General features: G+C 30.0%; 1 protein-coding gene across 1 annotated transcript; it reads left to right on the top strand.

Annotated features, from left to right (window-relative positions):
- The first annotated feature begins 10750 nt into the window (after window positions 1–10750).
- On the top strand, window positions 10751–12526 carry slp2 (sloppy paired 2). The gene has a single exon (XM_075295055.1). The coding sequence runs from the start codon at window positions 10751–10753 to the stop codon at window positions 12524–12526; it is 1776 nt and encodes a 591-aa protein (XP_075151170.1).
- Window positions 12527–16027: the final 3501 nt, after the last annotated feature.

The raw sequence follows: 16027 nt of genomic DNA, 5'->3' as shown, positions 1-16027 counted from the left end.
TGGAGATAAAGATTTTGAGTTGGGATTTTGTGGGGAATATCCAAAAAATTTTGAGTTTTTGTGTGGGGATTTTTTTCCGAAATCTGTACAGTATAACACGAAACGGACGGATGAGAAACGGACATAGGATATTATTTTGGAAGCTCAAGCAGGGTTGCCAGTATTGAAGATTTTTCCCCAAATTGGGGATATTTTTTCGTGAATGGGGACGAAATTTTTGAGTTGGAAATTTGGTGATTTTTGTGGGGATTTTTTCGTGAAATCGGTTTAATATTTTTTTTAAACAAAATTCTATTTCTTTAGAAAATTTTGTCAAAATGTTATTTCTATATAGAACATTTTATTAAAATTTTGCCAACTTGTTTTTCTATATTTGTGGGGATTTCTTAAAATCGGTTTAATCTTTTTTAACAAAATTTTATTTCTTTAGGTAATTTTGCCAAAATTTTATTTCTCCAAAAAATTTTGTCAAAATTTTGTTTTTATAGAAAATTTTGTCAAAATTTTATTTCTATAGAAAATTTTTTCAAAATTTTATTTCTATAGAAAATTTTGCCAAAATGTTATTTCCCATTCTTTTTGTTTTGTTATTGTTGGTTTTGTTCTTTAAGAGTTGTTGTTGTTTTTATTGCAGCTTAAAACCATACATTGACTACACTACAAGTGTAGTTTAACCAACAGAGGAAAAGAATGTTTGTCAAATTTATTTGGGCAAAGCCCTATAGACTGCAAGATGGTTGGATGGACGCACGTTTCCGAATTACCACATTCCTCATCAGCATCCTCTACTTGCAGCAAAACTATCAACCAATTATCAGAATAAATTCAGGTAGCTCATTAAACCCAACAATGAACCACACTTGAACCTCCCGAAAAAAGGTTTTGTATGATAGCCGGCTTATGCCAAAATAATTTATTTCTCCAAAAAATTTTGCCAAAATTTTATTTCTCCAAAAAATGTTGTCAAAATTTTAATTTTATAGAAAATTTTGTCAAAATTTTATTTCTATAGAAAATTTTGTCAAAATTTTATATCTAAAGAAAATTTTGTCAAAATTGTGTTTCTTTAGAAAATTTTCTCAAAATTTTATTTCTATAGAAAATTTTGTCTAAATTTTATTTCTATAGAAAATTTTGTCAAAATTTTATTTCTATATAGAACATTTTATTAAAATTTTGCCAATTTGTTTTTCTATATTTGTGGAGATTTTTTGTGAAATCGGTTTAATCTTTTTTTAACAAAATTCTATTTCTATAGACAATTTTGCCAAAATTTTATTTCTCCAAAAAATTTTGTCAAAATTTTATTTTTATAGAAAATTTTGTCAAAATTTTATTTCTATAGAAAATTTTGCCAAAATTTTATTTTTCCAAAAAATTTTGTCAAAATTTTACTTTTTATAGAAAATTTTGTCAAAATTTTATTTCTATTGAACAATTTTGTCAAAATTTAATATCTATTGAACAATTTTGTCAAAATTTAATATCTATAGAAAATTTTGCCAATTTTTTCTATATAGACAATTTTGTCAAAATTTTATTTCTATATAGAACATTTTATTAAAATTTTACTTCCACAAAAAATTTTGGCAATTTGTTTTTCTATATAGAAATTTTTGTCAAAATTTTATTTCTATAGAAAATTTTGTCAAAATTTCATTTCTATAGAAAATTTTGTCAAAATTTTATATCTATAGAAAATTTTGACAAAATTTTATTTCTATAGAAAATTTTGTCAAAATTGTATTTCTTTAGAAAATTTTGTCAAAATTTTATTTCTATAGGATATTTTGCCAATTTTTTTTATATAGAAAATTTTGTCAAAATTGTATTTCTATATAGAACATTTTATTAAAATTTTACTTCTACAAACAATTTTGCCAATGTGTTTTTCTATATAGAAAATTTTGTAAAAATTTGTTTTTCTATATAGAAAGTTTTGTCAAAATTTGTTTTTCTATATAGAAAATTTTGTCAAAATTTTATTTCGATAGAAAATTTTGTCAACATTTTATTTCTATAGAAAATTTTGTCAAAATTTTATTTTTATACAGAAAACTATTTCTATATAGAACATTTATGAAGTACTTCTTTGTAAAATCTTTGGCAACGTGTCTACCACCCACTTTTACTACCATATCTCCAGCATTTGGAAGGCGATCACCAGTCTCTTGGTGTTGTGGTTCGAAATCTTTTATTTTTATAGAAAATTTTGTCAAAATTTTAATTCTTTAGAAAATGTTGTCAAAATTTCAATTCTATAGAAAATGTTGTCAATATTTTATTTCTATAGAAAATTTTGTTAATATTTTATTTCTATATAGAACATTAAAATTTTACTTCTACAAAAAATGTTGCCAATTTGTTGCCACTTTTACTACCATATCTCCAGCATTTGGAAGACGATAACCAGTCTCTTAGTGTTGTGGTTCGAAATGTTGATCTTATTGCAGCTTATTACTGATTTTCTACAGCAGAGCCTCTTTTCATATTTTTTTTATTTTTCAAAAAAAAAACCTTGTCAAAATTGTATCGGGGATTTTTGTAAGGAATTTAAATTTATATTGGGAATTTTTTGGAATGAAAACATCATAATTTAGGGACAAGAGCCAGAAAAATACTGGCAACACTGGGCCCAAAAGCTAATGTATGATTATGAAATCCATTCGTTAGGTCTCGCGCTTAAACGTTCCCCTCTCATCAGTGTTCATCACTGATTTCGACAATATATCTCATAAATAGAGAAATTATGAAGATAGTGTTGTTTTTCCAAATCGTGATCTTATGGCAATAAATTTTATATATAAATTTCTCTTCAAATTTTAAATTATTGTTGATATTCTACAGCAGAGCCTATTTCGTTATTTTGTTTTCCTAAAAACTTATCAAAAATTAGTGGGGATTTTTTGTAGGGAATTTTAATTCAAAGCTAGATATGTAAATATTGGCACCACTATCATCTTGTAATATTTAATTTGCTCAAGATATTGAAATAATACGCCTTTTATGTAATAATTTTTATTAAAATATAGCCCCATGTTTACGTCGATTATATTGATGTCAAAAAAGCAAAACACACTAATAAATATATCTATTTATTATTTGATTTTTTGTTTAGTGTATTCATCTCTTAACAATTTTTAATTAAAAAAAAAAAAACCTTATAAATTATTAGATTTTTTTAATTTTTGCATTGCTAATATTGACATAATTTTTTTAATTAATCATTTTTTTTTATTATAAATTATCTATTAGGGTCAATAACAACACAATATTATAATACAAACAAAAAGTATTTTTTTATATTCTCTAAAATTGTGACAAATGTGAAAAATCTTGATTGCTATTTAAGATAATCCCTTGTTTGATTTTCAGAGATATTTGATGATATTAAACACAATTAACAAGATGAAACAAGATAAGTATATATTTCAAAAGACAACAAACTCATATATCAACATTTTTTAATTAAAACATAAACAATTTTTGTTATTTTGTTGTAGTTTATAATCAACTTCATTAATCAAAAGAAGAGCTTGTAAAAAAAGAAATAAAATTAAATAAATCAATATGTACTTCTTCTACACACACAAAAAAGTTAGCCATTTAAATAGATAGACAAAAAAGTTGTTTTTTTTTTTAAAGCAATTAATAAATAAATTAATTGAATTTGACGACAAGCATTTAAAGGCAGCGAATAAAAACATTCGAGTAACATGGTTGTTTGTCAGAGAGATATTACCCTCACGACGGCTTTTGGTGGGTATAGTTGTGGTGCTAACAATGTGTGACATGATTTGAAAAAGAGCCGTGACGAATGTTTTACACCACCACCACCACCTAGCGCCTAACCCCCCTTCAAAGCAAAATCATCATCATCATCATCATCATCAACACTCACGTTCTCACTCTTAACATAGTCATTAGAGAAGGCTGAGATTCTCTGTTGCGTGCAAACAACCACACACACACACACAGCCACACACTCTCATACAAAGCTTGGCAAAAACTAAACTACTACGTGAGTTTGCAAACTATGCTACAAATTATGGAGCAACAAACAAAAACATTTACACTTTGGCTACTGAAAATGTATCCTGTGTTTTTGGCGAAACGTCACTGCTACATATACACAAACAACAACCTCACAATCACATTTAAGTTAGTAAAACTCTTAACGAACGAAAACATCATCCCAGCTAGGAAGGCTTACCTTTAATAAAATTATTGTGAGATGGCTGATGAGAGCAGAAAATCAGAAAGAGAGAGAGAGCGACTAAGTGAGTGTTGTTTGAAATTAAAGGAAAAACAAAAACCACATCATTTCGAAAACCGAGAAAAAAAAACATCTGCAAAACCAAGTGAGCAAATAACACGTTTCAAATAACACTAACAACACAACCATCAAAGAGGACCATATCAAACAATAACAGCTACACAGTGGTTAATAGTCAATAAAATTATGTACAACCATAGAAGAAATACTCACCGCTGGAAGCAAATTTTCGACCAAGGAAAATCCTTTTTGTATAAAGAATTTTCTTTAAGAGGAAATAAACGCAAATTTATGACAATCTTTCTTTTAGCGTCAAAAGAAATCTTCGCTTGTCTAAAATGTCATTCTTCTGAAAAAAAGCCTTTCTTTCACTGTAGAAACTAAAGAGGCTTATAAAGATATTTAATTTTTGGAACAGGGCAAATTATTTTCATTTAGCAAAATAGTTTTTATTTGAAGAACCTACGCCGGATGCGTTCGACGGAGAAACTCTCTCGGAATGCATTTAACCAGGCCTCTGACATTTTAAAAGGCTTGCAATATAACTATCCAAATATCTGTAAAACGAAAGTCTTCGCTTTGCTTCGCGTGGGATGACATTTGTTTCCTCATAAGGCTTCAGATGTCAAATCCGATGAAATTTACTCTACCAAGAGCTCAATTATAGACATATATGGACCACTATAATAAATTTTGTCAAAATTTTATTTTTACAGAAAAATTTGCCAAAATTATATTTCTATACAAAATTTTTTTCTGTAGAAAATTTAGTCAACATTTTATTTCTATAGAAAATTTTGTCGAAATTTTATTTCTATAAAAAATTGTCAAAATTTTATTTCTATAGAAAATTTTGTTAAAATTTTATTTCCATAGAAAATTTTGTCAAAATTTTATTTCCATAGAAAATTTTGTCAACATTTTATTTCCATAGAAAATTTTGTCAAATTTTATTTCTATAGAAATTGTTGATAAAATTTATTTCTATAGAAAATCTTCGCTTGTCAAAATTTATTTCTATAGAAAATCTTCGCTTGTCAAAAATTTATTTCTATAGAAAATTTTGGCAAAATTTTATTTGAATAGAAAATTTTCTCAAAAATTTTATTTCTATAGAAAATTGTGTCAAAATTTTATTTCTAAAGAAAATTGTGTAAAAATTTAATTTATCAAAAATTTAACTTTATCAATTGCCAATTTTGTCAAAAAATTATATATCTATAGAAAATGTTGTCAAAATTTAATTTCTGTAGAAAATTTAGTCAAAATTTTATTTCTATAGAAAATTTTGTCGAAATTTTATTTCTATAAAAACTTTCGCAAAATTTTATTTCTATAGAAATAGGAAATTTTATCTCTATAGAAAATTTAGTTAAAATTTTATTTTCATAGAAAATTTTGTCCAAATTTTATTTCAATAGAAATTTTTGTCAAATTTGTAGAAAGTTTTGATAAAATTTATTTCTATAGAAAATCTTCGCTTATCAAAATTTAACTTCTGTAGAAAATTTTGTCAAAATTTAATTTCTATATAAAATTTTGTCAAAATTTAATTTCTGTAGAAAATTTTGTCAAAATTTTATTTCTATAGAAAATTTTGTCAACATTCTATTTCTATAGAAAATGTTCTCAAAATTTTATTTCTATAGCAAATTGTGTGAAAATTTTATTTCTATAGAAAATTGTGTAAAAACTTAATTTAACAAAAATTAAACTTTATCAATTGAAAATTTTGTCAAAAATGTATTTCTGTAAAAAATTTAGTCAAAATTTTATTTCTATAGAAACTTTTGTCGAAATTTTTTTTCTATAAAAACGTTGCCAAAATTTTATTTTTATAGAAATATTTCCATAGAAAATTTTGTCAAAATTTTATTTCAATAGAAATTTTTGTCAAATCTATAAAAATTTTTGATAAAATGTATTTCTATAGAAAATCTTCGCTTGTCAAAATTTAATTTCTGTAGAAAATTTTGTCAAAATTTCATTTCTATTGGAAATTTTGCACAATTTTTTCCATAGCAAATTTAGTCCATATTTTATTTCTATAGAAAATTTTGTCAAAACTTTATATCTATAGAAATTTTGTCAATATTGTATTTCTATAGAAATAGCAAATTTATTTTCATAGAAAATTTTGTTAAAAATTTATTTTCATAGAAAATTTTGTCAAAATTTTATTTCTATAGAAAATTTTGTTAAAATTTTATTTCTATAGAAAATTTGGTCAAAAATCTATTTCTATAGAAAATTTTGTCAAAATTTTATTTCTATACAAAATTTTGTGAAAATTTTATTCTTATAGAGATTTTTGTTAATATTTTATTTTTTTCTCAAAATGCTTGTCTATAGACAATTATCCCAAAATTTTATTTCTATAGAAAATTTTGTCAAATATTTTTATACCATCCACCATAGGATGGGAGGTATATTAACTTTGTCATTCCGTTTGTAACACATCGATATATTGGTCTAAGACCCCATAAAGTACATACATTCCGGGTCGTGGTGAAATTCTTAGTCGATCTGAGCATGTCAGTCCGTCCGTCTGTTGAAATCACGCTAACTTCTAAACGGAACAAGCTATGGACTTGAATCTTGGCACAAGTAGTTGTTATTGATGTAGGTCGGATGGTATTGCAAATAGGCCATATCGGTCCACTTTTACGTATAGCCCCCATATAAACCGACGCTCAGATTTGGCTTGTGGAGCCTCTAAGAGAAGAAAATTTCATCCGATCCGGCTGAAATTTAGTACATGGTGTTAGTATATGGTCCTTAACAAACATGCAAAAATTGGTCCACATCGGTCCATAAACCCATCCCCAGATTTGACTTCCGGAGCCTCGTGGAAGAGCAAAATTCAACCGATTCGGTTGAAATTTTGAAGGCCTCTTTTAAAGCAAAGCGTCTTACAAACTATACGTTTATCCGGACGGAATGTCTGTGTTTTTAAAGAATCTTACAGTGTGTCCAATCGATACGACAATTCCTTGATGACTAAATAATCGGTAAATGTGTTATCGATCCCATAAACTTGCAGCAGTATCGATTATCCCTTCGGACTTAACTTATTATGTGGCCAATGTATGGGATATGTTCGACACGACCACTGTTGTCCGGATAAACTTATAGGCGCGTGAGGGTAATATCACTCTGCAAGGCGCATTAGAAAGATGCAAAAAGACAACAAATTTCAAAATACTTTCAATAATTCTGAAGAGTTTTTCATATTACTCAAGTCAAGTTGACCTTAGTCAAATAAAATTTTCTTTTATGTAAAGATACCCATTTTTACATCAAATCACTTAAATATAAGGACAAAACGACTTCATCGAAAAGCTTATCAACTTTTGGATAGGAATAACAATCTTTATACCAGAGAAATTCGTCTTCTGTTCTAAGAAAACTTTGCGTACGTATCCCAGCAAAAAAAAAAATCTTATGTACCCTCCACCATGGATTGCGTAGAAACTTCTACGAAAGGCAATTATATACAATCGAATTACTTGGGTTGTGGTATCTTAAATCGTTTTCTAAATTTTGAGTTAATCCACACGTGGTATATATTAGGCAAAAAGGTATGTAAGTCTGTCTACAAATAATAACGAATCGATATGGACTTTTGCACGGTACGTAGGGAGCCAGAATTGAAATATGGGGGTCGCTTATATGGGGGCTATATACAATTATGAACTTGATATGGACCAATTTTTGTGTGATTGGGGATCGATTTATCTGAGGGCTATATATAACTATAGACCGATATCGACCTAGCTAGGCATGGTTGGTTGTTAACGGCCATATACTAGCACAATGTACCAAATTTCAACTGACTCGGAGGAAATTTACTCCTTCAAGGGGCTCCAAAACCAAATCTCGGGATCGGTTTATATGGGTGCTATATATAATTATGGACTGGTATGAACCAATTCCTGCATGGTGTATATACTAACATCATGTACCAAATTTCAACCGAATCGGATGAATTTTGCTCTTCCAAGGGGCTCAGGAGGTCAAATATGGGGATCGGTTTATATGGGGGCTTTATGTAATTATGGACCGATTTCGACCAATTTTTGCATAGGAGTTTGAGGCCATATATTAACACCACGTACCAAATATCAACTGAATCAGATGAATTTTGGTCTTCCAAGAGGCTCCTGAGGTCAAATCTGGCGATCGGTTTATATGGGGGCTATATATAATTATTGACCGATGTAGACCAATTTTTGCATAGTTGTTAGAGACCATATACTAACATCATGTACAAAATTTCAACCGGATCGGATGAAATTTTCTTCTCTTAGAGGCTCCGCAAGTCAAATCTGGGGATCAGTTTATATGGGGGCTATATATAATTATGAACCGATGTGGACCAATTTTTGCATGGTTGTTAGAGACCATATACCAACATCATGTACCAAATTTCAGGCGGATCGGATGAAATTTGTTTCTCTGTGAGGCTCCGCAACCCAAATCTGGGGATCGGTTTATATGGGCGCTATATATAATTATGGACCGATGTGGACAAATTTTTGCACGGTTGTTAGAGACCATATACCAATACCATGTACCAAATTTCAGCCGGATCGGATGCAATTTGCTTCTATTTGAGGCTTCACAAGCCGAATCTGGAGATCGGTTTATGTGGGGTCTATATATAATTATGGACCGATGTGGACCGATTTTTGCATAGTTGTTAGAGACCATATACCAACATCATGTACCAAATTTCAGATGGATTGGATGAAATTTGCTTCTCTTTGAGGCTCCGCAAGCCAAATCTGGGGATCGGTTTATATGGGGGCTATATATAATTATGGACCGATGTGGACCAATTTTTGCATGATTGTTAGAGACCATATACCAACACCATGTACCAAATTTCGGCCGGATCGGATGAAATATGCTTCTCTTATAGGCTCCACAAGCCAAATCTGGGGATCGGTTTATATAGGGGGTCTATATATAATTAAGGACCGATATGAACCAATTTTTGCATGGTTGTTAGAGACCATATACCAACATCATGTACCAAATTTCAGCCGGATCGGATGAAATTTTCTTCTGTTTGAGGCTCCGCAAGCCAAATCTGACGGACATGCGGACATGCTTAGATCGACTCAGAATTTCACCACGACCCAGAATATATATACTTTATGGGGTCTTAGAGCAATATTTCGATGTGTTACAAACGGAATGACAAAGTTAATATACCCCCATCCTATGATGGAGGGTATAAAAAAAACATCTTTGGGTGGACATTTTTGGAAGTGTTTTTAAAGTTGCGCCTTTAGAACAACTTCCAAGTTTTTTTGCTGAAATTTTAAGGACATGAAATCTTTGGCCTCATGCCAAAATATTTTTTTTGCAGTGTTCAGATAAGTTTGATAACCTTGGTCGTTTTTTCCAAAATAAAATCATGGATTCTAACCACTGTATAATATGCTTGTCTATCTATACACAAGCGATAACCACATTAAAGCCCAAATACCAGTTGTTTTCATTAAAACAACACCCAACAGGAAAAACAATGCTACTAGACCAAAAAACTTAAAACAACAAAACACAAAAATAATCACACACTCTCTTCAAAACAAAAATGGGAAAATGGATGCCTGGTTAAGAAAACCGGAGAGCATTGAATGGGAGAGAGTAAGTAAGGAAAATTACCACTTTTTTCTTGCTGGATGTGTGTGTGTGTGTGCGTGTGTTTATGGACATTTCTAACGGTAGCGAATAAGAATTCATAAGGCCACTCAATACTCTGTGAGTATGCAATCACATAGTCAAACAACAATAGAGTAAAGAGAAGATAAGTTCCACTTCTATGATTGGTCCGTAACACACCTCTAAGGTGGAAAAGAGAAAGCCTATGTTGTTTCATGGGAATGACAAAGACCCTAATAGTTTTGTGGAAACTCTCCACACAAGGTGGTGTTTTCAAGCTTAAAATTCTCATTGCAGGCTGAGTGAGTGTGTGAGTGTGTTTTTTTTGTATGACCGAGCCAGCCACCACCACCACTGCTGAAATCAATGGGAATACCAGATGTGTGTTAGTCTACAAAAATCATTGCACGTAAGCGGATGTCGTTAGCACGTCAGTCAATAAGGCAACACGCGCGCAATACACACAACACAAAAAAACCAAAGGAGATTGCGTAAAACGATTTAATTGATTGATAATAATAAAAATTATAAATAACTAAATAAGGAAAATATTTTTTGTTAATTTTAATATTAAAGTGATTTAGAAAAAAAATGATTAGAATTTTTGTTGGCGAAAGAAATATGATATAGAAGAAAAAAAAATTATTGCCCAAAAAAAAAAAACAAAACCTACCAAAAGCAAAGCAAAAAAAAATACCAAAGCTTAAAAAAGCTTTGAAAATATTGACCGACGCGTGTGTCACTCACTGTTTATAATTCGTCTCTATAAGCGTGTGTGTGTGCGTGTGTGGCTAGGAAACCATGGTTAAAATCGATGATCCATGTAGTGTTGTTGAAAGAGTTTCTGAACATCATCATCATCATCTGCTGCACCACAATCTTAATGATCATCTTCACCATCAACAGCAACAACTACAACATCAGTTGCCGGGTCAAGCTAATCATCATCAAAATCTCACGAATACCGGGCAGCCTTCAATAGCCTCACCGCCTATACAGCAGCATCCTAATCCATCCTCCCCGCCACCACCATCACCAACAACGAATCACATTACCGGGCCCCACCATAATCACCTACAACAGTTGCATCAACAAGCTCTGATTGATACTCACAATCAGCTGCAGCAATTCTATAAAATGGCCCGAACACCCCATTTGAAGTCAAGTTTTAGTATAAATTCCATATTACCCGAAACGGTGGAGGATAGCAATCATTCGAATAAAGAATCGAATAATGCGGATCATTTAAGGAGCCCTCCCTTTACTAATCTCTGTGATGAAGGTGATGTCCCCGATGGAGATTCAGATCTTGATGTCACCAGTATGTCTCCACCACCACCCACCGACGGCAGTGAGCTTAGTATACACAGTAATGATGGTCTTGCTCATCATCACCATCATCATCATCCTCATGGGCTTAATACCAGTGGTTCCCACCACCATCATGGGGATCATCCCCAAGATGAGGAAAGTGATCTTGAGGAAGGCCTTGAGCCAGATGTTGAGGATGAAGAAGGCGAAGAAGTTGATGCCGAAGTCACCGAGGGTGAGGGCGATAACGAAAGTAAAGAGGGTGGTGATGGTGAGAAACCTGTCACCGATAAGAAAGGCAATGAGAAGCCTCCCTATAGCTACAATGCCCTCATCATGATGGCCATACGCCAGAGCCCCGAAAAACGTTTGACCTTGAATGGCATTTACGAATATATCATGACCAATTTCCCCTATTACCGCGACAATAAACAAGGCTGGCAGAATTCCATACGCCACAATCTAAGTCTCAATAAGTGTTTTGTTAAAGTTCCTCGCCACTATGATGATCCAGGGAAGGGCAACTATTGGATGCTTGATCCGTCGGCAGATGATGTCTTCATTGGTGGCTCTACGGGTAAATTGAGAAGACGCACTACGGCCGCTTCACGCTCTAGGTTGGCCGCTTTTAAACGTTCCTTAATAGGGCCCATGTTCACGGGTCTGGGGTATCCGCCTCAATTCAATCAGTTCCTTTATCCCCCTCAAGCGGCCGCTACTGCGGCGGCTGCTGCAAATCCCAGCCTCTTGGCTAGCATGTATGGTAGATATAATCCTTTTGTGCCAAAGAATCCTGCCTTACCTCCTTCGCCCTTTGCCGCCCGGGTAAGTCCTGCCATGGCTGCAGCGGCGAATTATAGTAATATGGAGCGTCTACTGTCGGCGGCTATGCCACCACAAGCCCATCCTGCTGCCTCTTTACCCACCTCGGATCTCTATCAACGCCTGCAGTATCAGCAATTGTTGCAACAACATGCCGCAGCGGCGGCTATAGCCGCCCATCAAACGCTATCGCAACAAAGGCATCAGCAGCAACAACAACAACATCAACAGCAGCAGCAACAACAACAACTGTCCTCATTACATCATTTGGCTAGTCCACCTGGTCATCCTGCGGCCGGTTTGCATCAACCTCTACAAGTCCTTACCCATTTGGGTCAACCTGCCTCACCGTCCCATTCAATATCGCCCAGTGCTGCAGCCGCCTCATCACCTCCCACCGGTCCCATACTCAAGCCGGTAACAGTGGTCTCACGAAATAGCTGAGTTTTTGTAAGTTTCCCTAATTTAAGGTGTTGTCGTTTTACTCTTAAGTTGGTCATCATCACCACCATGAGTTTTCAATGCAAAATTTGAGAGTCTAGTCGGTATAGCCGGCCTGTGAAATGTTTGCGCTATCAACTTGATGGAGCCATGAGATGGGGCAAAAGTAGAGTAGAGGAGTAGAAAAAGTGTAGGTTTCATAGAATGCAACTGAACATTTCTGGGTCAAAGATAAAGGCAAAGCCCCATATGCTTCAGAAGTCTGGGATTGTCTCCCCGTCAAAAGAGTAATAATTTTGTCAAGGGATAATGAAAATGCCAAAAGGGCCGAAAGCTATAGAAAATTCCATCATGACTGTGGTATTCAAATTTTTGTCATACTGAATCTTTATGTTTCTAGATCTGAATAAGACATAACTGAAGCCGGAAATCGTTTGAAATTAAAGGACTCTTGTTTGGGGTTATTTTGCAAAAAATCTAAAAGAGAAAAAATATTTTCTCTAGGTTCCATGTTCATATACACCACCAAAAACTCAAAATTAGAACTTGGAAAAAGTGTTCGAATACAATTATATTTTTTATCAAATTTTGCCAAATTTTGGATGGAAAACTTCTAGTGCAATGATTGCGTTATATTTTGTCTTTTGAAATTTATTAATTCAAAGAAATAACCGTGAAAATTTTCGGCGAGGGAATCAAACGTCATAGCCACCTTTAGAAAGGATTTTTTTTGACAAATCATGATTTCATTTGTCTTTGTCTAATTTTCCTTAAATAAATAGAAAATAGAACAATTTGAGCCAATCGGTGGTAGACTTACCATAACTTTTTGATGCACTTTCACTCAAAATATTTTTTCAAAAATATTCTTTTTAACTTTTCTATGGTATTCAAATTCAAAATGTGAAAAAGTAAATAAAAATTAAAAAAAAAAAAATTTTTAATTAAAAACTAAAAAATAAATAAAAAGCTCTTTTGGGGTTACAGATATTTTTTCCGATATTAGACTGCTAGACATGTCTTCAAGAAGAACATAATTCCTTCGCTTTAAACATAAATTTTAAGACAATGAACTTCAATTTTATTGATATAGTTTCGTTATGAAAAACACAAAGAGTAGGTATCACGAATGCCACAGCTGATAGAATTGTACCAATATAGTAGATTTTTTTACTGGTTGGTATTCTTGATGTTTTGGAAGATTTTGCAAAATATACCCTTTTAAACTAAGGGGTATTTCACAAAATGTTGACAAAATGTTCCATAGAATTAAAATTAAAAAAAATCTTTAGAAATAAAATTTTGTCAGTGTTTAGCAGAAACAATTTTTTTTTTAAATTTCGATAGAAATAAAATGTTGGCAATATTTTCTATAGAAATAAAATTTTAACAAAATTATCTATGGAAATTAAATTTTAACAAAAATTTTCTATAGAAATAAAATGTTTACAAAATTTTCTATAGAAAAAAAATTTTAACAATATTTTCTTTAGAAATAAAATTTTGCCAAAGTGTTTGATAGTTTTTTTTTTTTTTAATTTCAATAGAAATAAAATGTTGACAAAATTTTCTATATAAATAAAATTTTAACAAAATTATCTATGGAAATTAAATTTTAACAAAGATTTTCTATAGAAATAAACTTTTGACAAAATTTTCTATATAAAATTAAAATTTGGCAAAATTTCTATAGATATAAAATTTTGACAAAATTTTCTATAGAAATAAAATTTTGACAAAATTTCTATCGAATGAAAATTTTGACAAAATTTCTATCGAAATAAAATTTTGACAAGATTTTTTTAGAAATAAAATAAAAATACAATTTTGACAAAATTGTTTTAGAAATAAAATTTTGCCAAAGTGTTAAATAGATTTTTTTTTTTAAATTTCAATAGAAATAAAATGTTGATAAAATTTTCTATAGAAATAACATTTTAACAAAATTATCTATGGAAATTAAATTTTAACAAAGATTTTCTATAGAAATAAAATGTTTACAAAATTTTCTATAGAAAAAAATTAACAAAATTTTCTTTGAAAATAAAATTTTGCCAAAGTGTTAAATAGATTTTTTTTTAGATTTCAATAGAAATAAAATGTTGGCAAAATTTTCTATAGAAATAAAATTTAACAAAATTATCTATGGAAATTAAATTTTAACAAAAATTTTCTATAGAAATAAAATTTTGACAAAGTGTTTAATAGATTTTTTTTTTAAATTTCAATAGAAATAAAATGTTGACAATATTTTCTATAGAAATAAAATTTTAACAAAATTATTTATGGAAATTAAATTTTAACAAAAATTTTCTATAGAAATACAATTTTAACAAAATTTTCTATAGAAATAAAATGTTGACAAAATTTTGTATACAAAATTAAAGTTTGGCAAAATTTCTGTAGATATAAAATTTTGAAAAAATTTCTATAGAAATAAACTTTTGACATAATTTTTTATAGAAATAAAATTTTGACAAAATTTCTATGGAAATAAAATTTTGACAAAATTTCTGTAGACATAAAACTTTGACAAAATTTTCTATAGAAATAAAATTTTGAAAAGAATTTTTTTATAGAAATAAAATTTGGACAAAATATTCTACAGAAATAAAATTTTGACAAAATTTCTATGTAAATAAAATTTTGACAAAATTTTTTTAGAAATAAAGTTTGACAACATTTTCTATAGAAACAAAATTTTTATATAGAAATATAGAAAAAAATTTTGACAATGTATTCAATAGAAATATAATTTTGACAAAATTTTCTATAGGTATACAATTTTGGCAAAATTTTCTATTGAATTAAAATTTTGACAGAATTTTCTATACAAAATTAAAGTTTGACAAAATTTCTGTAGATATAAAATTTTGACAAAATTTTCTATAGAAATAAAATGTTGACAAAATTTTTTATAGAAATAAAATTTGTACAAAATTTGCTATAGAAATAATTTTTTGACAAAATTTCTATGGAAATAAAAGTTTGACAATTTTTTTTTTAGAAATAAAATTTTGATAAAATTTTTTTAGGAATAAAATTTTGACAAAATTTTTTTAGAAATAAAGTTTGACAACATTTTCTATAGAAACACATTTTTTATATAGAAATATATAAAAAATTTTGACAATGTATTCAATAGAAATATAATTTTGACAAAATTTTCTATAGGAATAAAATTTTGACAAAATTTTCTATAGAAATAAAATTCTGGCAAAATTTTATATAGAAACAAAAATTTGACAAAATTTTCTATAGAAATAAAATTGTGATAAGACAATAGAAATAAAATTTTGACCAAATTTTATATTGAAATAAAATTGTGACAAAATTTTCTATACAAATAAAATTTGACAAAATTTCCAATAGTGGCAAACGTGGCGACAAGCCCATGTTGAATACATCGCATCTGCGTCAATGTGGCACAACTTCCATACACGGTATGGAAATAAAAGTTTTAACAAAATTTTCTATAGAAATAAGTTTTGACAAAATTTTCTA

Source organism: Haematobia irritans, chromosome 2 (genome assembly GCF_050003625.1).
Source record: "Haematobia irritans isolate KBUSLIRL chromosome 2, ASM5000362v1, whole genome shotgun sequence".
Taxonomy (NCBI): domain Eukaryota; kingdom Metazoa; phylum Arthropoda; class Insecta; order Diptera; family Muscidae; genus Haematobia; species Haematobia irritans.
Note: the sequence above shows the minus strand (reverse complement) of the source record. Positions and strands in the feature narration are given on the sequence as shown.

What these genes read in the sequence shown, in the direction of transcription:
- slp2 (XM_075295055.1), top strand. Translation starts at nt 10,751, where the DNA reads ATGGTTAAAATCGATGATCCATGTAGTGTTGTTGAAAGAGTTTCTGAA.